The sequence below is a fragment of the Mus pahari genome, chromosome 15 (assembly GCF_900095145.1).
Source record: "Mus pahari chromosome 15, PAHARI_EIJ_v1.1, whole genome shotgun sequence".
Lineage (NCBI taxonomy): Eukaryota > Metazoa > Chordata > Mammalia > Rodentia > Muridae > Mus > Mus pahari.
In genome coordinates, this window is record NC_034604.1 from 32,277,938 (window position 1) to 32,299,508 (window position 21,571).

Sequence of the window (21,571 nt, forward strand, 5' to 3'; positions counted from 1 at the left end):
CTCCTCCTCCTCCTCCTCCTCTTCCTTCTCTTCCTCCTCCATCTCTTCTTTCTCCTCCTTCTTGGGATACTTGAGATCGGATCTCATATAGTCTAGGTTGGTCTCTTATCTGAATATGTAGTTGAGAATGACCTTGAGCTCCTGAGACTCTTGAGTCCGTCTGTCTTGTCGCCTCTGTCTCTTGAGTGATTATAGGCATGTGATAACGAGCCACACAAGACCAAGAGATTTTATTTTATACTTGCTATTTTTATGTGTGTGTATTTACACAAGTTTATTTTCACCATATGTGTTTCAGAGCCTACAAAGGGCAGAAGAAGGCATAAGATCCTCAGGAGCTGGTATTGTCAGCAGTCATGAGCTACCATGTGGGTGGTGGGAGCTGAACTTGATCTTCTGCAAGAGCAGCAGATGTTCTAAACCATTGAACCATCTCTCCAGCTCCAAGGCCAAGGAATTTTAACTATGGATTTATGTTCCAGTATTTCATCTTTGATAACCAGTTTTTAGTGGGTGGGACTGTTTAATGTTGCCATTTTCATTGGTTATAAGGTGGTCTTGAGAAAAACAAGGTTTATTTGTTCTGGATCTGATAGTACAGCATTTTCTTCAAATGACTTCCATCCTCATTTTTCCCATAGAGAAAGTTGAGCCAAAGGAATAATGTCTCAGTTCTTTAGACATATTCTCACTGGTGGAGAACTGTGTTTCTTGTGGCTTGATTGCCATTGACCTACCCTTTCCTCTGACCCAACAGTGAGCTTTCACATGGGCATCTGGTCTTATGCAGAACACTCTGCAGGGACACAGCTTGGCATGTTATACAGTGTCTATTGGCACTCTGTCTGCCTGACAGAATAGCAAATTCATTTCTGGATTCTTGCCCTGGTTGGATATGAATTTTGCTTTCAATGAGAGGTCAGAATGATGTCAGTTTCTAAGTATTTGAGGAAAAATTGCCATCACCAAGATGCAAAGGGAATTTGATAAAGTAACCCCTCCTCTTCTTCTTTTCCTTTTCCTCTTCCTTCTCCTCCTTCTTACTATTAACAAAGTGATTGCTTGCATTTTGACATTTTTCTTGGTTTCTTTTTTTGTTCCCTCCCACCCTCTGATCTCCTCTTCCCTCTCAAGTAGCTCCTATTCTGATTTCATGTCAAACATAATCTATTATTACAGGTTTTTTAATTTAGTTTTTTACAGTCCAGTCATTACCCTCCTCCTGGTCTGTCTCCCACAGCTCCTCATCCCATTCCTCTTCTCTTCCCTCCCCCATCTCCAAGAGGATGTCCCCCGCCACACACACACCAGACCTCCCCACTCCTTGGATCCTCCAGTCTCTTGAGGGTTAGGTGCATCTTCTCTCACTGAAGCCAGACCAGGCAGTCCTCTGCTGTATATGTGTCGGGGGGCTGGGACCAGATAGTGTATGTTGCCTGGTTGGTGACTCAGTGTCTGAGAGATCTCAGGGGTCTGGATTAGTTGAGACTGCTGTTTTTCTTATGAGGTCACCCTTCTCCTCAGCTTCTTCCAGCCTTTCCCTAATTCAGCTACAGGGGTCCCTGACTTCAGTCCATTAGTTGGGTGTAAGTATCTGCTTCTGTTTCAGTCAGCTGTTTGTTGGGCCTCTCGGAGGACAGCCATGGTAGGGTCCTGTCTGTAAGCACACTGTAGCATCAGTGATAGTGTCAGGCCTTGGAGCCTCCCCTTGAGATGGATCCTAAGTTGATCTGGTCATGTGACTTTTACAGGACCCTACTTGGTCTGATAGTAAAATGTTTCTTCAAAACTCTGACTTGGATCAGACTTCCTTTGCATATTATAATATAGCCTTAATTTACTTGATTAGCATAATAATATTTTGATCATTATTGAACAAGTAGCAGTGGTTTAAAAATTCAGAGGTCAAGAGAACTCTTTAGCAATATTTCAAAAACAGGTGTTCTTAAATGTGACTTTTACAGGACCCCACTTGGATGGATCATAGTTTCTATGAATATTAAATATGAACATAATTTATCTGATTAATATAATAACATCTTGACCAATATTTAAACCAGTAGCCATGATTTAAAAATTTATAAGTCAAGAGAATTCTTTAGCAATGTTTTAAATTTGTTAACCTAAAAATTATACAAGCTCTTTCAAGAATTTGAACTTGGCACATGCAAAGAAATATCTGACATTGCAAAGGTGGAGAGAAATGTCAGTTTCTTTTTGGCCTTGCTGGCTCCAGGGAGATGCAACTGTGTGTAAGGAAGTAACTGCTGTGCCAGCAGGCTGTGCATTCAGAATAAGCAGATCTAGCACTTTCTTTTGTATTCGGACCTATCTTGTATATGTTAAAGTAGTGCTTATTTTCTTTTCCCATTCTGTAGCTTAGAGTTTACATGTTGTACTAGGAAGTTTTCTACTCAGGATCCTCAAGTTTATCCTCCTCCAAGGTTGATTTATGGAAAGACCAGTATGTAATATAGTTGTGATTGTTTTCAGTGTTCTATTTTGGTTTTTCTTTAATGCATCCCTTTTCTATTGTAACAAATTACCATGAATTAGTGGTTAGAACCTCACCCATTTAGTGTCTCAGAGCCCTGCAATATGTGGTTGAGTTTTCCACTTCAGCTTTTATAACACTAAAAAATTCAACACATTGGCTAGGAACTCCTTTGGAGGCCTGGGTAAGAATCTGCTTGGAAGTTCATTCAGATTGTTGACAGAGTTCACTTCCTTGGGGACAGAATCCTGTGCCTGCTTATCTCCTTTTGCTGGGGCCAAGGAGAGGCATTACTCTCAGCTCAGAGAGATTTAAGACTTATCAGGGCTGGCTAGAGAGAGTCTCCTGAAATATGGAGTCTCTCTCATGCTTCACATCTCTCCATGACCCTGTCTGTGACTTCTTGAGTTGAATATAAAGGGTCTTGTGGTTATGTTGGTCCTACCCAAATAGTCTTCCCCTTTTAAAAGACAGTTAAGCCATGTAAACACGATTATGGGAATAAGTCTATCACAGTTTGAGTCTTGAGATTATACAGGACAGGTACATGTAGTGTGGGAATCTCGGGGTTGTCTTAGCATTCCGCCTACTGAAATCTAGACCAATGTCCATTAGATAGCACAATGAGAGCCTGGCTGTAGATACATTCTGAATTAAGTCTTACTTGGAAGAAAAAGGAGATCTTGCATGTAGCTTCACGTTTTAAAGAGCAATTTATTGACAAATTCAACAGCAATTTTCATGGTGAGAAGGCAGCAGTTTATTGAGTGAGTTCATGTGAGTTTATGAATAGCATAGGATATTTTTAACCTGTTTTACTTTAAACCATCTTAGAAATGATTCATCCTTCTGTAGCTTAAGTATCCTAAGGCATAAATCACAAATAATTCCATAACAGGATAAATTAAATCTTTGTATAATTTTAGCAGGAATTCAAGTTGGTTCTTCTTCAATAATATTACATCAGCCATATGGATTATCTAACTGACTTTTCCTGCATCTAGCGTTCTACGACTTTTATTGTATTAGAAGACTAAACTGGAGTACTTCCCCAGTGGAAATTCAGTACACCCAAGGTGTGGTGGTGTGAGTCTGTAATTGCAGCAGTTGGCAGGTGATGTCAGGAAAATCAAGAGTTCATGGCCAGCCTTGTCATGGTGAATTTGAGCCATCATGGGCTCAACACGATACCTCCTTTCAGATGAACAAACAGATAAAATGGAGAAGGAGAAAAAAATCTTTTAATTTTGAGGTGTAATATTCAAATAGCTTAGAGATAAACAGTCATAGTGAGTCCCAGGCCCTCCTATCTTGTAGCAGATACATCAGTAGTCAGTCTTTTAACCTGAACTTTTTCCAAACTGAACCAAATTTTGTATGCAGCCCACATACATTTTTGGGTTTCAATTTTGTATTCTTTTAAGATGAATCAACATTTAGGAATGTAGAAGTAACTATATGTAACTACCACTTGAATTCACCAATTGGGCAAATTTATTGTCTTTAGAGCTCACTCATTTTTATAATTAAAGTGTAATTATCACAACTTTTGTGACAGTTCATTTACCTAAAAATATTCTAAAAATTTATCCAACATCAGACTTCCCCATGTTCTAAGGATATAATCTTGTGTTCATTCATCTTTTGAAGATATCTGTGTTTTATGAGTAAAACTGATACAGTTTCACAGAATATATCACCTGGTCAGGAAAGTATTGGGATAAAAATGCTTATTTCATTGTGTAGTATTGGATGGTGAATTAAGACGGTCTAGTTGCTTTCTTCCTTTCTTTTCCCCTGTCTGATCTTATTGCCATAAGAAATCTCATAACTATCATTGTGGCAAATAAATCTGAGAAGTAAGTTGTTGCAGATGGGCTGTTATTGAAAATAACAACATAACAAATTAAATGTGTTGTTGAGGAAGTTAGATTGTGTAATAAAGTGAGTTTCCTGTTCAGCCAAGATAGAATTGTGCCTTTTAGCAAACGGAGGTTAGTGATTTCGTCCCAAAGATCAAGTTGCAGTGATTTTCATCATGAGTGTTACCCAATCATAGAAAGATAAGCTCCAGTTACTCAGCAGATGTTAGAGTCTTTCTAGAAAGACTTTCCTCAGTGGACAAGGTAACACTGATCCTGCCTATGGCAGGAGACAGTAATGATGAGAACTTAGATGTATTTTACTTATGTTTTCAGGTTCATAAAATTATTTGCAAACATTTTATCTTTTGTTGCCTCTTACAATTCTTGTAGAAAATGGAAGCCCATTTCATTTAGTCTGTGGGTAACTTATGCAACTTTATATGGGACAATTATGGCATGTTATAGATTAGAAAACCAAGGATGAAGCCAGTTACACATACATAGCTTGCTAGCAGAATACAAAATAATGAGGTGACAGCTTTTATGGGGGTAAGCAATGCTGACTTCATCACTTCAGTGGGCATTCTGAAGTGTATTTATGAAAGTCCTTCATATTACTTACACTGACTATATGAACGATACGGGTAAGTATAGTTTGAACTTTGAACTCATTGACTGGCACTGCTACAGCTTTATGTTGCTATGATCATTGTAACCTGGAAGAAATCCCCATTTCCATTTCCCGTTTAGTATCCATGCCTGATTTAGTCTCTAGTGATTCTGAGTTCCTCCTGGCTCCCCACACAGTCTTCAGGTGCCATATTTTCTTCTTTATCAATTCTACTTTGGAATGACAGTTTGTGGGCAGAGGGTACAGAAATTTTTGTTCTAGGACACAGGTGGTGCAGAAAGAGTTGGAGTCCTTGTGGATTTCATCTACTTCCTGCTAAGCAATCAGAGCCTAGTGAATCAGGAGGTAAAGCACGAGAAAGGGGCACGGAGCCGGTGCAGATTTACAAGAATGCTTGGGTAGCCAAACAAGGTCAAACTGCAGTGGTTTGTTTTCTTCTCTTTGCTATCCGTCCTCCATCAGTTGACGAGGCTGTTATCAGTTGCTAGTGTTATGACTGGGCACATCCTTCTCAGGTCAAACATGCTGCAGTCTGCAAAGCCAGCAGTAGATTGCAGTCCTCTGCAGTCCAGGCAGATCTGCAGAATTTGTGTGGTCCTGAACTGTTATAGCTAGACTACAGGACTGAAGGTGAGCCTCTGATGGTGCATTTTAGGGGAAAAACAATGAATTTTTTTCCTGTCATGAGACAAACTCCTCTAATTTTTTTTGGTGTATATAAAATTAGTTTATTTTTTATTAGATATTTTCTTTATTTACATATGTTATCCCTTTTCCTAGTTTCCCCTCCCAAAATCCCCTATCCCCTCTACCCTCCTCCTGCTCCCCAACCCACCCACTCCCATTCCTGGTCCTGGCATTCCCCTATACTGGGGCATAGAGCCTTCACAGGACCAAGAGATATCCAGGGAGCTGAAGGTGACTGAAGCCCCATAGGAGGAACATCAATATGAAATAACCAATACCCCCAGAGCTCCTTGGGACTATACCACCGATGAAAGAAAACACATGGTGGAACTTGTGGCTCTAGCTATATTTGTAGCATAGGATGGCCTAGTCAGTCATCAATGGGAGGAGAGGCCCTTGGTCCTCTAATGTTTTAAGAACATAGACTTATATTTGGCAGGGCATATCTAAGCCTGACCCTCACAGCACCCCTAAGTATGGATTTCCTAAACTGATCTGTATTATGGGTTTCATATAAAATGTCCCATTTGATATTTTTGATTCTATGATGAAAATATTTAAGGAATAACTAATCAAGTAGTACTGCCTTTGTTGAACATTGATTTGCCATTTTAACAACAAACTCCTTTTGTGATTTTTGCAGCCCCGACAGCCCAATCCTGACTGGCGCTACTCTGCCTCGCTAAGAGCAGGCATGCACAGGTATGTCCTTCCTTCTCCATCATTCCTTCCTTCACTTGGGAGAAACTCGAAGTAGGCTCTGTTAGATAAATTGTATCTCCACAGCCCAGAAGCAGCTGTTTAAATTGAGAAGTGTTTAAAACTCTGCCCGGGAATGCAATTATTTTGGTCTTCATGATTATTTCTTGAAACATGGGAAGTAATCAGTGCTGAGTGCTTATTGAGTGCCGGGAAATGAGAATGCCGTGTGGAATCAGGCTGGTATCTGTACTTTCATCAAAATTCCTGTAAGGATGTGTCAGTTTAAAAACTTTTGTATCAGCTTAAAAATATTTTAAATTCCCTGTGATAATTTCGAGTTCTTCATCACTCTCACCCATTTTTCTCTCTCAAAAATTATAACTAATACAAGTCAAGCACTTCCAGGTTTGAGTGCATTATAAATGTATATACATAAACTGTTTCCTATCTCATAGTTCTTCATCTCCTATCTCCCACTGACGATTACACACTGTTAAACACATTAACTGATAGCTGTTCTTGTATATATATTTGCTCCTTCTAGAATTTTCTATATTCTCCATCATCTTGCTGTCTTATTGTTACCAATATCATGAGCTCTTTAGAGATGAGCCATGTTCAGGACATAACTGAATATCTAGAGACTAATCTAGCTTGCTTTAGATCAGCCTAGAGTAATGGGATTACTCAAGACCAGACTTAATATAGTTTGGTCTTTTCTACTTTGTCTCTTTGACAGTAACTGATTCCCAGAGCTGATGTGTCCATGCCATGGGGCCAAATGAAAGATTCATTATTTGTGACTGTCTTTGGAAGCCAGATAGGGAGACTCAAGAAACTAATGATTATATTAGCAAAAGGGTTTAACTTTGAAGAAGAAATGAACTCCAGACTTCATGCCTCTCAGAATATCTGGGCACTTATGAATGGAGTCTTCATCAAACCTAGGTCAATGACTAAAGGAAAAGCTTATAGCATACTATGTGTAGAATTAATGAAAATGTAATTTTAGCTCATTAAACATGCATTAGATTAAAATAAATTAATGCCTTCTCAAGCTTACAAATGAGTAGAGATCATTATACGGGTGCTATTTCTGAATCAGAAGTAATCAGGGAAGGGCTGAAGGTTGGTAACTGGCTTGGTGAGATGCCATGCTGGAACCAGGGTTATGATTTTAATCTGGAACCTCTTATACAGATACTAGGTATCAGAGGAATTGTTTGTATAAATTAGAGAGGTATTGTATATCTGGGATGATTGTGGAGCTGTGCATTAGTTAAATTAAGCTACATATCAGCTTTTACATTGTGACTGAATTAGTGCTTTGCTTGAAAGGTACCAAAGCTATGCGGTGCAGCTTTTGAGAAACTATGTTTAAAATAAAACAGTAAAGGAATTATCACTTTCTTGTCCCAATTTGCTCCTGTTTGGGTTTCAGTTTGGGATTTAAATGTGTAAGTAATGAAATACAACTCGAAACTAAAGCACACAGTGTAGGGCATTGACCATGTATCAAAGCTGTGACCTTGCAGAATTCCCCCTTCCCACAGTGCACTTGGCTTGCCCAGCCTTGGGCATCATGCCATCCTCATTTTACTTTTAAAATCTGTTTTGAGCTGATCTGGTTGCAAGGAAGTTACATCTTTATGTCCTTATACTTTCTGGTAGCTCCAAGAATGCCCAAAGGATATTACAATTAAAAAAAATAGAAAGAAAATTCTGGGATGGAAGTGAAGGATAAGAGTGTTAAGTTATAATTTAGCCTGTGGATTTCTCCCCAGTGTGTTTGGAGTGAACAAGCAAGGGACTGCAGGATGCATAGATCCCCTTTCCTGTAATAGTTCCACTTCTGATCTGTTGTCTCCTGTCACCCTTTTAGTCAGGCACTGAGGTCTTAGTAATTTCATTTGAGGATAAGCAAATGTCTAATTTTAAAGTGTCCACCAACTTCAGAGAATTGTCCCAGCTACTGAGCTGGGACCCTGTTTTCCTTCTTTTTCTATCTGGATATATTTGAAGCTCTGATGTGCACTAGCTGTAGACATACATAAATTGACACACAGTTCTTCCTGACCTTAGACAGTTTGTTTTCTCTCTGCTAGTCTTAATGAGTCTCTCAGATCATGTCCCAGCAGTGTTTTATGTTGAATTAGTCTCTTCTGGATCTATGAATTGCTGCAAATGGGTTTCTTTTGTCTTAAGATGTGCTGGGTAGATCATCTATGCATAAAAACAATACAGAAAAAATAAAACAGAAGTAAAGCTAAGAATTAATCAGAGCTGGGGCAAGCAATACTTTGTCACTGTCTATCCATCCAACTGTTCTTTGTAGTTTATCAAAGTTTTCTTTAAAAAAACAAAACAAAAGTAAATAGTTGGGCTGGGCTTTGTTGCTCATGCCTGTAACCCCTTCTACTTAGGAGGCAGGCAGAGAAAAACAACAACTTCAAAGCCAGCTTGGGCAACTTAGTGACACTGTCCTTGAAATAAAGTAGGAAGGTTTGGGGATGTAACTCAACGATAGAGACCTTAGTAAGCATGTATGAGACCTAGAGTTCAATTCTCAGCTGTACATGTGCATCCCCCGACTCCCAGGAAGGAGTTGAGTAGCCAAACTAATATTACTAATATTACTATCAACTAACCTGACAGGGTTGGGAGTTCAGAGAAAAAGCTTCCCTCATCAGCACTGAGACGTTAAGATGGCATTTGTCCTCTTGAGGGTCTTTTCTTAGATTGAGTGGGCACCACAAGGCATTAATGAAAACCAAAACTGCCATAAAGACAGAACATGTTATTATCACGGTGCCACAGCAGGCGGTAAGACAGCAATGGTCTTGCAGTTTTCCAAGGTGACTGTTCAGCAGGAATGGTTGCAATTCAAGCATGAGCAAGGAGTGCTGGCTGCAGCCCTCCCTTCATAATGGGGGCAATTTCTGAGGGCGGGGAGAGAGTTGGAAAGGAGTTTATGGTCTAACTGTTATCTGGGTCTATGTGTTTATTCAGCTCCGTGCACCTGGAGGAGGCTGGCATTCTACGGGCTGGTCCAGGAGGGCCTGATCAGCAGTGGCCAACAGTATCCAGTGCAACACCAGGTAAAGAGTCAGGATCTCGCTGTTCCTGTTTGGGTTCTGGAAACTTGTCAAATGACCTGTTTTTTTGTTTGTTTCTTTGTTTCTTTGTTTTTGAGAGCAGAAATGTTGATGGCTCCTTTTTGAGTCTTTCTTTTCTTCCATAAAAACATGACCTCTATATATACATGACTGTTTTGATTTTATGCTTAGAGTTCTTCAAGAGTTGAAAATAGATAACTGAGAACTTATTACTCCTATTTTAGTCTTAAAGGCTGAAGAAGCAGAGAAGTTCAGTACTGAATCCAAGTGAATAGCAGAGACAGGTTTCAAACACAAGTCATCTTGCTCCAAATCCAGGCCTATGTGATATGGCCGCAAAGCATGCTGCTTTGCAAAAACCCACCCAAATTAAAACGAGTGCATGCACAATACAGAACAGATGACATAAGAATGTATGCGAAATTTCTCTCTAAAAATAACTAGATGCCTTTCAAATGATTAGGCTGAATAACGTGCACAGTGAAGGGCCTATATTTTGCTGGCAATTCCAAGGACTTTATTCTAATCAAGTAGCATTTGCTATTTATGAGTGTTTCACATGTCAACTAAAAGTAAGGTTGGTCAAAAATGCACGAGTTGAAGCAATTTATTATACAGCTAATATTGCCAGATAGCAAGGGGAAGAACATGAAAGACTCCATTGAACTAATCTGCAGCCCCAGTTCAGTGAATGAGTGAGAGAGGAGAGTGTTTTCAGCATACTAACTGTTGTAGGATAAGGAGGCACCTAGGCAGGTCAGAGCTACCCAAAGCCACATGTGAAGTCATGCTTGATCACTCCCTACCTCTAGGGTTAGTCTTGCTGTCATGGAGACATTATAGGTTAGTTTGGTAAATTAGGAGCTAGCTTTGAATATAGCCTCTCATTAATGACACTGGTCAGTGTAAATCTCCAGCCACATATAAAATGGGAGCATTTATGGATTATTTCATGTTTTAGAACCAGGTTTGTCCTTCATATTCAAAAGGATATTAGGGATAAATATTCATATATATATATATATATATATATATATATATATATATATATATATATATATGTATATATGTGTGTATATGTATGTATATACACACATCCAATATATGCATACAACACTTACATTTACTATTGGTCAGAAAGCAGTTGCATCCAAGTTCATTTTTAAATTTTTTCATATTTGAGAGTTTCACAGCCCTTTAAGTCCTGTTAATGCTGATCATACATGCATGGGTGTGGGGCCATGCACTGGAGACTGTGGAATCTATCAGTTACCACATCCTCAAGAAAAAGCATATTCCCATCATCTATCCACAGCCAACAGCTTCTTAGAAAGGGGTGGAGTCTGGAGATCATCTTGCCCAACTGTTCATGATCCATAGTTTTGATGGAGATAGATGAAGAATCTCCATTGCTCTCTGCCCTTACTGGCTGCTGATACATGCCTCATGGCCCTCATGGAGTGGTCAGGCTCACAGTTTTCAGTTATTCCGTGGTGACCTAACTATGCTCTTTGAAATACCTCCACACCAATTACACGAAGGTAAAAGGACTGTCCTCTGCCTTCTGCCATGTCCTTTGTACTTTGAGGCATTAAAACTTACACTGTGTTCTTTGTCATTTGAAGAGGAATGGTGTAAAGATTAATATTATTATTTAGAATAAGAGCTGAGCTGAATTCCAGTGTCAGGCTTACTGATTGACTGCACAATGACAGTGTGCCTAAATGCATCACAGTGGTTGGCATGGAGCATCAATGCATATCTAGTCAGCTTACTCATGTTTGGGGGAAAATAATTTCATGGCTTGTAATCTACTATCTGGCTTTGACTGAAGACCTAATGGTTAGAATCCAGTAGTTCCCATTTGTAGGTCCAGATACAGGTCCTCTGAGGTTATTTGGATTGTTCAACATCTATAGAGTTGGGTCACCCACCACTGCCCTCCTGGGCCTGGGGAGAGGAGTGCTTATTCATTGCTCCTTGAAGAAAAGGAAAATGCTTCTCCAAGCTTGGTTTTCAGTCTCAAACAAAGCCTATTTTTTCACTGAGTTCATGTGCTTTATGGTGAAGGTTCAGTTGTTTCTGGAAGGTTTATTTCTTGTGCTTGCGGCTTCTTCCACTTGTGTCTGAGCTCTTCCTGTGTCTTGCCACTGACTGTCCTTTTATGCCAATGCCAGAGTGGCTGTGACCAGGAGCATAAAGGAACCTGGGCCCACTTTGCACTGCTCCTCAGTCATGTGTGTGCCTCTTGTAGTTGTTTTCCCTTTTAATTCCTCTGCTTTGCTGGTAAGCTCTTCATTTAACTTCACAGTCTTCAGAAGCCTGGGGTAAAGAAGCTATATTCTGAAGGGCTCAATGGAGGCATTACAGGTGATGTTTTCTGTAGGATAAACAAGTCAGGCATTAAATTGGGTAATTCTGATTACTGGCCCCTGTTCGCCAGTCTTGCCTTTTGTATAAGCAGACCTGGATCACATGTCTCCTTATTTCCCTCCAGCTTCCCATGAGATTGAGCACAGAGAAAATTAGCTAAACAGTGAATGCACAAAATACAGTTACAGCCTCTGCAAGGATAGAGGAATGTGTTTTAGAGGCAGGGACATTAAAGGGCTAGGCACGGGTGTGCAACTTTTAACTTTGTCTGGGTGAATGCCCTGACAAAGTCTTTTTTTTTTTTTTTTTGGTTTTCGAGACAGGGTTTCTCCATATAGTCCTGGCTGGCTGTCCTGGAATTTACTCTGTAGACTAGGCTGGCCTCAAACTCAGAAATCTGCCTGCCTCTGCCTCCCAAGTGCTGGGATTAAAGGTACGTGCCACCACTGCCCAGCTCCTGACAAAGTCTTAATGAATGTTCTCTTGTGATTAATTCCTAGAGGGAATCCTGAGAGGCTCTAAAAATGGTGGACCCTGCCTGCTTGTCTGCAGTGGGTCAGGCTGCTCTGGCCTATTAGTTGTTCAAGGCTCCTCTTTATACAGTTCATAGACTCTCAAGATCTACCAGACGTGTGCAAACTGGATATGATAGTGCACACATCAGCACAAGAGATGCTATGTGGTAGGGTAGCAGGGTCTCAAGTTCAGACCTACCTAATCTACATGGCAGAATCTCTGGAAAAACACATTATAAACAAAACAACCACAGTTAAAAAAGAAAAGGCAACAGTAAAAAAATATTTTAGAGAGGGAAATCTAAGCAAATCTTCAAGTTCTGGGACAATGGAGTCAACTGACCACAAATAGAAAATATGTGATAAAAATGTATCTGTACCAGATAGGTACAGGGATTTTTTTCTTGTCACTCTTTCCTAAATAGTACAAGGTAAAAACCTGAATAGCATTTTCATTGTATTAGGTATTACCACTCATCTAGGGATGATGTAAACTACACAGGAGGATTGTGATATTACATGCAAACACTACAACATTTTATATGTGATTTGAACATCAACTGAATCAGTTGTCTGTGATGATCCTGGAGTCCATCCCCCATGGATAACAGAGGATAATAACTGTTCCCGCTATTTATCAAGAGCCCAGGGAATTCCAAGGCACACAGCTCTGCCAAAGATAACATCATAGCTTGTGAAGCAAGGTCCTGGGGGACCTGGAACTAAACAGTGAAAGATTAATTGGGTGGGATAGGCTCTAAGGCAATGAGGCTTATTAGCTAGAGAACTCAGGGTACCAGGCAGTGGTTTGCAACGTGCACTTCCTGGGGTAGAGTACCAATAACATCTAGGGACTTGTTAGAAATGTTCAGACAAGCTCTCCATGTGATCTCAACACGCCCTAAAGTTTAGGAATCCTTATAGAATTGAGTTTGTTGACACAGGTCTGTGACCTTTGCTGCTTAGGAGCTGCTAACAGGGGCCTGCAAGTTCAAGGCCACCTGGGCAAGCATAAAGAGATACTATCTTAAAATAAAAAGTGAGCAGAATGTAACTCGGAGTTAGAGCATTTACTTATCATGTGGGAAGCCCCGGGCTCAATCCCCAGTGCCAAAATCACAAATTAGTAACAGCAAAGATGCATTGGGCTGGAGTAAATATTTCTGATGTTGCCTAGTATGTTTAGAGGCTCAGAAAGTGTGTGGAAGCCGTCTGTTATGATTCTTGTGGGAAGCAGGGGCCTCTCCCAGACCCGAGAGATAATTGCCAAACACTGGAGCTGCAGACCCAGAGCAAGCTTCCTGTGACATTTGCTGTGTCGGTCAATTGCTGTATGCTCCTCGGGCCTTTCGATGCTCAGTTTCTTTTTCAGAGAAATGGATATAAGAGTAGTATCTTCCTTACGAAGTTATTACAGTAATTGAATGGCACAACATTCACATGTTAAAGAGTCTAAACAAATTTATTAGGAGAACAGCTATTTTATGATTTCTTGGATTTTTTTTTTTTAAAGATGAGTCTATCCTTTCTTTACTTTCAAAATGTAGACCTGAGGTTCTCTGAGTAGTCTCTGTGGGGAGGCTGTGTCACTGAAATTTTAAGTGCTTGTCTCTATATTTCCTTGTAGGATCGCCTTTGTCCTGTTTTGTCACATCTCTCTACTTGGCAGGAAATGTACATGGTTATGTGTCCTAGTTTTATAGGGGAATCCAGTTCTTATGCATTTTATAGATTTTTGCCTTTCTAACCAAGCCAAGTCCCCAAGGAAAGACTCAATATAGACTCCATCCCTAATCACTACTCCCAAAGAAACCATGTCCGCTAAGTTTTTTGGAGTCCATTTAGGAGCACTGTCAACATCTTTTATGTCTCATGAGTGAGTGCAGCCTCAGGCCCTTTGGGAAGACTTTAGAAAGCATGCTGTTCTACTAACCTGCTCACCCTGGACTTCAGCTGTTGTCATGGCAATGCCAGTCCTGGTAGGTGTGTACATATCCTTATTAGGAAGAAAAAAAAATGAGTTCAGGGATCTTGTGAGTAGGGCAGCTCCTTTCTGTGTCCTCCACTGTCACCTTCCATTTGACAGCCCAGGAAAAGAGCTTTTTGTAGTGAGTGATCTCTAGTGGGGCAGGGGGAGCAAACCCTTAGAAGATGCAATTTCATTTTCAGTGGGTGTGAAGCCCGTTATGCTTTTAAGAGTTCTCCATGTAGTTCATGATACACAAAGACTTGCTCGTTCTGGCCTGGTCTGGAGCAAGGTATCGAGGTGATATGGCAAGAAGAAGTATCCCAGGAGAAGCCAAGAAGCTTAAGTCTTTGTTGCCTCTGTCTATGTGTCCTTTCTTCATCTCTTACTAGGAGGGATACTTGGCACCTTCCATTTCTATTGACTGTGTAGGTAAAAAGATGGAATTAAGAATGTCTTGATGTTCTAAAAAAATTTTTTTTCGGATAACAAGTAGTTTCTGTGAGTTATAGACCCCTGTATTTTCTGTACATTTCCCCTCATACTAGTTTTTTTCAGCGTTGCTAGCTCAAGGTCAAATACAATCAAGGTTGGAAACCATGACATGTATTAAAAGAACTTCTTCCTTCTCAGTTGTCCTCAAAAGGACACTCTAAGTTTCATGGAAATAACCCAAGCTCTTATCAATGTGTGCTTCTTGACAAACATTTTGAGGACATACACAGTGAAGAGAGGAAGAGCTTAAGTTTCCTTAGAAGCCCACAGATGCAAAAACAATAATGCTGGGCAAGGAATAGAACCTCATTATAGTTTCTCTGGTTGTCATAGATCCATTTAATATGTTGACTACATTGGAGCAAAAGAGTATGGTCCCTGAAGAACTTTCTCCTGACAACTTTGACTATATTTGTGAAAAATCATACGCTGTAGTCTTCTTTTGTTAACTGGTTGTGTGGAGCCAGTTGTACACCCACATGTAATCCCTGAGCTCAGGAGGGCTGACACAAGAAGATCATCAGGAGTTCAAGACCAGTCTGATCTATATAGTAAGTTTCAGGCCAGGTTATATAGGAAGATCCAATCTCAAAACAAAACCAAATATCTAAACCAGCTAGCCAACCAAACAACACAATCCCATGAAACAGAATTTCTGAAATACTCGTCTAGGTCTTGATATTCACTTTTTCTGTTGTTTTTGGGTTTTAAAGCCCGTTATCAACAGTCTGAGTCAGGTTTTTGCTAGGGAGTTCCCAGTGTCGTAAAAAGCCCAAGAAAGGAAGAATTCACCAATTTTCTACTTGTCTCAGCAGCACAAAGACTAAAGACAGCAGGCTGCTTGTTGTTTGAAAGCTTTGTAAGGAAGGGGAAATGAAGGGTGGAGTCTGTGTTTCCTTCTGTGAGGAAGATCACCAGGATTGTTTAGGTTAGGAGTCTGGGAACTCCTATTTGGAAGGCACTTGAACAAGGAAAGTCTACTTCTGACCTGGCTTACAGTAGAATTATCATGACAATTCATAATTACTTTAAGTGTTGTAGTTCCAGAGAGGTCTCACCCACACTGGCAAGCTTCACACTAAAGCCTGCCACGGTGATAGCAAGGGACTTTTATAGCAAGAATTTTTGGAGACAGTCAGCCAAAGGAACTTGAAAAAAAAATCATCTTCATAGAAGCAGTCAGCTTTGCAGTTGAGAAGGTCACTGCCTAATCTGGAGAAACATATTCAGGTCAAATGTTGACTGTAGATCAGGGGTCTCTAGGGAAGGCTCCTAAGGGTTCCAGTTGCTGGAGGTGTGTGTGTGGGTTGTGGAGGGGACTTATTCTTCCTTGGCATTAGAAGTCTCCTTGCTGTCTATCAGCAGAAGGGTAGGAAGCAGAAATAGATGCTGTTCTACCCTAATCTAGTCTTGAAGCCGAGTACTTCCTCAGCCACCATCTTGTCTACCTTCTAAGGAGAGGACTAGGTAAAGGATGGGAGGGGTTGGTACTAGAGGTGATATTACCAAAGAAAATCCAGGAAAAGGGATGTTTGAGTTCCTGTTTAAATTGAGAACTTTGTAAAAGATATACCTAAGAGGTGTAACCACTGAAATTTGAGGTATGAATAAATGGCTTTGGATGGCCAGATTTGGGTCCACAAGAGAAAAGAGACAATGAGAATTTTGTTATTACTAGAGTCATACCTCTTACCTGCTGTATTTCAAACCCCCAGTCTCTGGATCACAGGTGTCATCACATGTTTTAAGATAAAGACTTCAAAATGAAAAATGAGTGAGGGTTGCTTTGTAGACAAAGCAGTCTAAACAGGCAAGGTCAGTGTTGGTGATTCAAGAAATTTCAGCATATTGAGTTTATGTCCAACTCATGCCAGAGCTCGCATGCCTTGCTGGGCCAAAACTAAGTAATGAAGTGATATTCCCTAGGTCTTCTGTTTTCCTTTTTTGCTTTTGTTCTAACTCTACAGTATAGACTGTGTTGCTTAAGAGCCTCTGTGTTCCATTTCTGTTCTCATACTTACCTGGAGTCAGATGAATGCCCTAAAGCCTCTGAACGTGTGAGCAATTTAGAATAGATGCTCACCAACCTGCATAGCCTTTGGGGAAAGAAGATCACTGGATATGTACACAATGAGGAAGATACATTTGAGTCTGTGAGTTTGCTGATAAGCCATAGAACACAATTCCCTACCCCCTTTTTGCCAAAGTCTACTAGGAAGGTTATCCCCTGCCTTCTGCCTTCTCAAGTGCTCTGCTAACTGAGCTGTATCCTCAGTTCTCTTACTAGGAAAACAAAATTAAACAAGCAACAACAAAACTCAATACTATACCACACAAAAAAAAAAAAAAAAAAAAAAAAAAAAAACAGCCCTAGGGAGATTTTCCCAGTGAATGTACTAATAGGAAGGTCTTTGTTGGTCAGCTCTTAAAGTCTTTAACTCTTGAACCATTGTCTTTTGTACTATAGAAACAGTCTTTTAGAACAAGAGGAAGATTTTAACAGCAATATCTACTATTTATTAAAGACTGTGTGAAAAGCATCCCACAGGTATTCCATAATTAAATAACTGTGTTCGTGTGTTCGTGTGTGTGTGCATGTGTGTGTGTGTGTGTGTAGGGGGAAACTCAGAGGACAGCCTCAGGCGTCATTTGTCAGGTGCTTTCCAGTTTTATGTATGGACAAGCAAATAAAGCTTGCTCACTAGCCAGCAAGCTCTAAGGTTCAATCTGCCTCTGCCTCCTCAGTGCAACACCGTGTTTGACTTTTTTTTAAAAGCATGGGTCTAGGGATCGAACTAATGTCTCTGTGCAATGTATTTCCAGTCCTTACACACCTTTTTTTTTGGTTTTTCGAGACAGGGTTTCTCTGTGTAGCCCTGGCTGTTCGGGGAACTCACTTTGTAGACCAGGCTGGCCTCGAACTCAGAAATCCGCCTGCCTCTGCCTCCTGAGTGCTGGGATTAAAGGTGTGTGCCACCCTTACACAACTTTAAGAGAGAAGGTCATTATCATTCCCATGTTTTAAAGAAGGAAGTGGAGGCTTAGGAGAAGTAAGTGATTTCCTTACATCATGCAGCTGATCAAAGGGTTTTGCTGACTTTTGTATTTTCAGTGTCAAGTAAAAGGCTTACACACATCAATGAATGCTTAAGAAAAAAATTATTGAATTCTTTAACAAATACAGCGCCAAGAAGGCAGTTCAGCCCACATCTTCCTGCTGCCAAACCCTATTTATTTACCGTGTTCCTCTCATGTCCCGTGTGGCAGGTGAAGGGTTTCTCTTCTGAGCTCTCGGCCAGCTACAGTGGCCTGTACTGGTTTAATGTTACTTCTATCACAAGTTCACATAAATTTTGTGGCTTAAGATATCTCAAAGCATCTCGAAGTCCCAAATGGGGCTAAATCATGTGTATTCAAGGCACTAAAGCAAGGACCTACTTTCCTTCAAATGACAATAACATGTTTCATATTTCCATCTAAGCCCCACACCAGGCACTTTCAATGTATATATCTGCATGAATAGTATATTCACAAGAGTTTAGGGATTCTCTAGGAAATGATTACGTTATCATGTTTCCTATATCGTTATGGGTCTTATGGGTCTTCTCTAGCAGATTCATTGGTACCCATTTATATTAACAGTCTCTTTAAAGTAGTTGAAGCCCTTTCTATCCTGTCTCTCAAAATTCTTCCAGATTCTACCCAATGCCTAATTCCAAAGCCACTTTGTATTTTTAGTTGTTTGTAACAGCATCATTCTGCCTTAGGGTACAAATTATACCTCTGTATCCAAAGATCACAACCAATTTAACACAAAATAGGTAGTTTAAAACAATATAGCTTGATTTCCAGATAGTTTTGAAGACCAGAAGCCCTAAGTAGGCCTTTCTGGCTAAAATAATGGACTTGGAAGGGTTACCTTTCTTTTTTTTTTTTTTTAAGAGGCTATCTAGAAGGAGTCCCAAAAGCTGGGCAGGGAGGTACAGAGTGTTATTTCAACACTGCAATTCTAACAATTAGGAGGCTTAGGCAGGAAGATGTGGATTTGCAGGCCAGGGTGGGTAGTATAGCATGATCCTGTCTCAAAAGTCATTAAAAGAATAAAAGGACCCATGTTTTTACACTTTGCAGCTTTTATAGGCTGCCTGTATTTCTAAACATTTGGGTCCTTGTTTCAGCTTCAAAGCCAGCAACATAGCATCTGCAAATCAGTCTCTCTCTTTCATTTCTATGGATGTTGTAAATGTACTGAGCTCCCCTAGCTAATCCAGTACAATCTATCTCAAGATCTTTAATCATATAGGATTAAGATCACATTTATCATGCAATATAACACATTTACAGGTCCTTTTTGAGAAAGGGCACATCATTTTACTTATGACAGGATCTTTGGTGTCCAAGTAGAGGTGGCTGTGTGTGAGCATGTGCATGCATGTGCATGCATGTGTATGTATATAGATAGTTTAATAAAGGTGAAAGTAAATTAAGATACACATTAGGAACATGACTTTAAATCCTTTTTGAGAGCTACTAATTGCCCTACCTCTAGTTGGGAGTATTTAATTGTCTTTTCTCTCCAAATCTTAGTGAATTAAGAGCAGATACAAGGCTGGTGTGATGACTCAGCAGGCGACATGCCTACCTTGCAAGCCTGGCAGCCTGAATTGGATTCCTGGAACCCACATGGAAGTGGAAGGAAAGAACCAACTCCATAGAGTTGTTCTTTTACTTCCACATGTTCACCCGGAGCATGCACTACCTCCCTACATTATACAATACAATAGTACATGCATAAATGTATAAAATGTAAAAAACATAACAAATGCAAGGTGCTGAATGATCAAAGTTAGTATTGTTGTTATTGGCAAAAATAATCTGTAGAATACTATCAGTGTTTCCAAGTTCCAAAATGAAAGGGATGAAAAAGAAATAGGTATCCAGTTCCCTTGGTGGGAAGGGAGAGCTGTCCTGGCTGATTGATTACCCATTACAAGTCCAAGGGGAGAATAAAGGAAGAGAATTTAGGTAAGGTATATTGTGAATACAGTGGCTGCAGATACTTGGCACAGTCTATTTAAAATCAGACTTTCCCTACTCCCTTCCCCCAATAGAATAAACAGTTATTTCCTAGGAACAGTAAACAAAGGAGTAGAGTTAGAGGTCTCTTTCTTCCTAGTTCTTTCATTACCCACAGGATTAGAAGAACCCATCTGGTAAGCATTCTCTCCTCTCTGGACACAAAAGGAATAGTTCCCACCACATTGCCATGTGGAAGCCTAAGGCTGACTGACTGCACCTGGCTTAAGAACCTCGTTCTAAGGGTTGGGAGAAGATGTGCTCTGAATCACCCAAAAGCTCTTCTGAAAGATTAATCATGGGGCTGTAGTAGCTGCTAAAAAAAGTCACTATCCATGAAGTGATGCCAGGGAACACTGCACGTGGCCTGTCTTGTCTGCCTCTAGCACCGGTGTCTAGGAGGAAGGAAATGTGCAATAGGGACTTACTTGAAGAATAAGGGAAGAATTAAGAACTTGATTCCATGTGTGTGCACACTGGGATCTTGAGGATGGAAAGTGCATTATCCAGTGTTCCTTAACTTTCCATGTTTTCCTCAAGGCGGTTTCCTATGTTAAAGACAGGAGTCGGGTAATTGGGAACTAACTCTCTGGGTTCACATGTATCCTGGGGTTTGTTTGTTTCTTAGGTGTACCTTGTATAAGAACCTAAGTCAACACCAGTTTCTTCTAAGATGTAATAGGCAAGGCACTTGCAAAGCCTCTCTGAGATCAGGTGACTCCTCCCTGCGCTGACAGTGATAAGGCCTTGGAGCCCTTACAGAGCCTCCTCAGGCGCAGCATCCCCGTGTGTTCTGAGTGGCACTGAGATGTCAGTCCAGTGCTGTTGCTGAGGTCTGCTGTCGTGGGACTATTCAGTCGGTGGTTCTTGTCACTTCAATTTCTTTGTGTTAGACCAAGAATAAGTTGATTCCCCATAATTACCTCTGGGAAATTTCTTTGGGGAGGATGGCTCTTTTGGTGTGTTACCTTTGAATCCAGGGATTTAGAGGTGGACATTAGCTTCTGTGATCTTTCTCACTCAGGGTCACAACCTTGCCTCCGGCATAATAGCCTCTAAGTGGCTGCTTGAAAGGCACTAGGAAGATACTTACACCAACCAAAGCCCAGACAGGTTGCTATAAATTCCATAGCTGGTCACTGGCATCAAGTTTTCTTCTTAAAATTCTCATTTACTCCTGTTCTCTCTTTCTATCCTCCACTGCCCTGGCACAGATGAAGACATGGAATTCTTGCCAGAGGCTTGGTTTCAATACTGAGTTTGGTAGGACCCTTCTCGAGTATCACCCACCATTTATTAAGCTCTCATATAAGACCAGGTTCTAATCCAGCTGATGTGATTAAAATATTAAATGTGTAATATTTAATAATTATGAGTGTAACAATAAATAATAATAGTCACAATACATTGGAGAACAGAAATGTGTAAAGATATAGAAGTATGACAATGTCATATGATAAAAACAGCCGGGTCATGCATGGGCAGGGCCGATTGGGGGTGGGGTCGGGGTGGGGCAGTCCAGAATGTCTGACTCCGTTGTACTCAGTACAAACTTTATGTAAGTCAGTTGAGCTGGTCCACCTTTTCTGAGAGGATTCCCCCAAATTATTTTTGCAAGACACAAATCTTGTCTCTAAAGCCATGAGTGATG

At 40.4% G+C, this 21,571-nt stretch overlaps 1 protein-coding gene across 13 annotated transcripts in view; it reads left to right on the top strand.

The window, feature by feature from the left end:
• The window catches only part of LOC110333405 (protocadherin alpha-4), a 229,917-nt gene that overhangs the window by 191,651 nt on the left and 16,695 nt on the right, over positions 1-21,571 (top strand). For all 13 annotated transcript variants that reach the window (XM_029546761.1, XM_029546756.1, XM_029546762.1 and 10 more), the window contains exons 2-3: positions 6,321-6,379; positions 9,389-9,477. In XM_029546761.1, the coding sequence (XP_029402621.1) occupies positions 6,321-6,379; positions 9,389-9,477 (148 nt within the window). The remainder of the gene's footprint in view (positions 1-6,320; positions 6,380-9,388; positions 9,478-21,571) is intronic.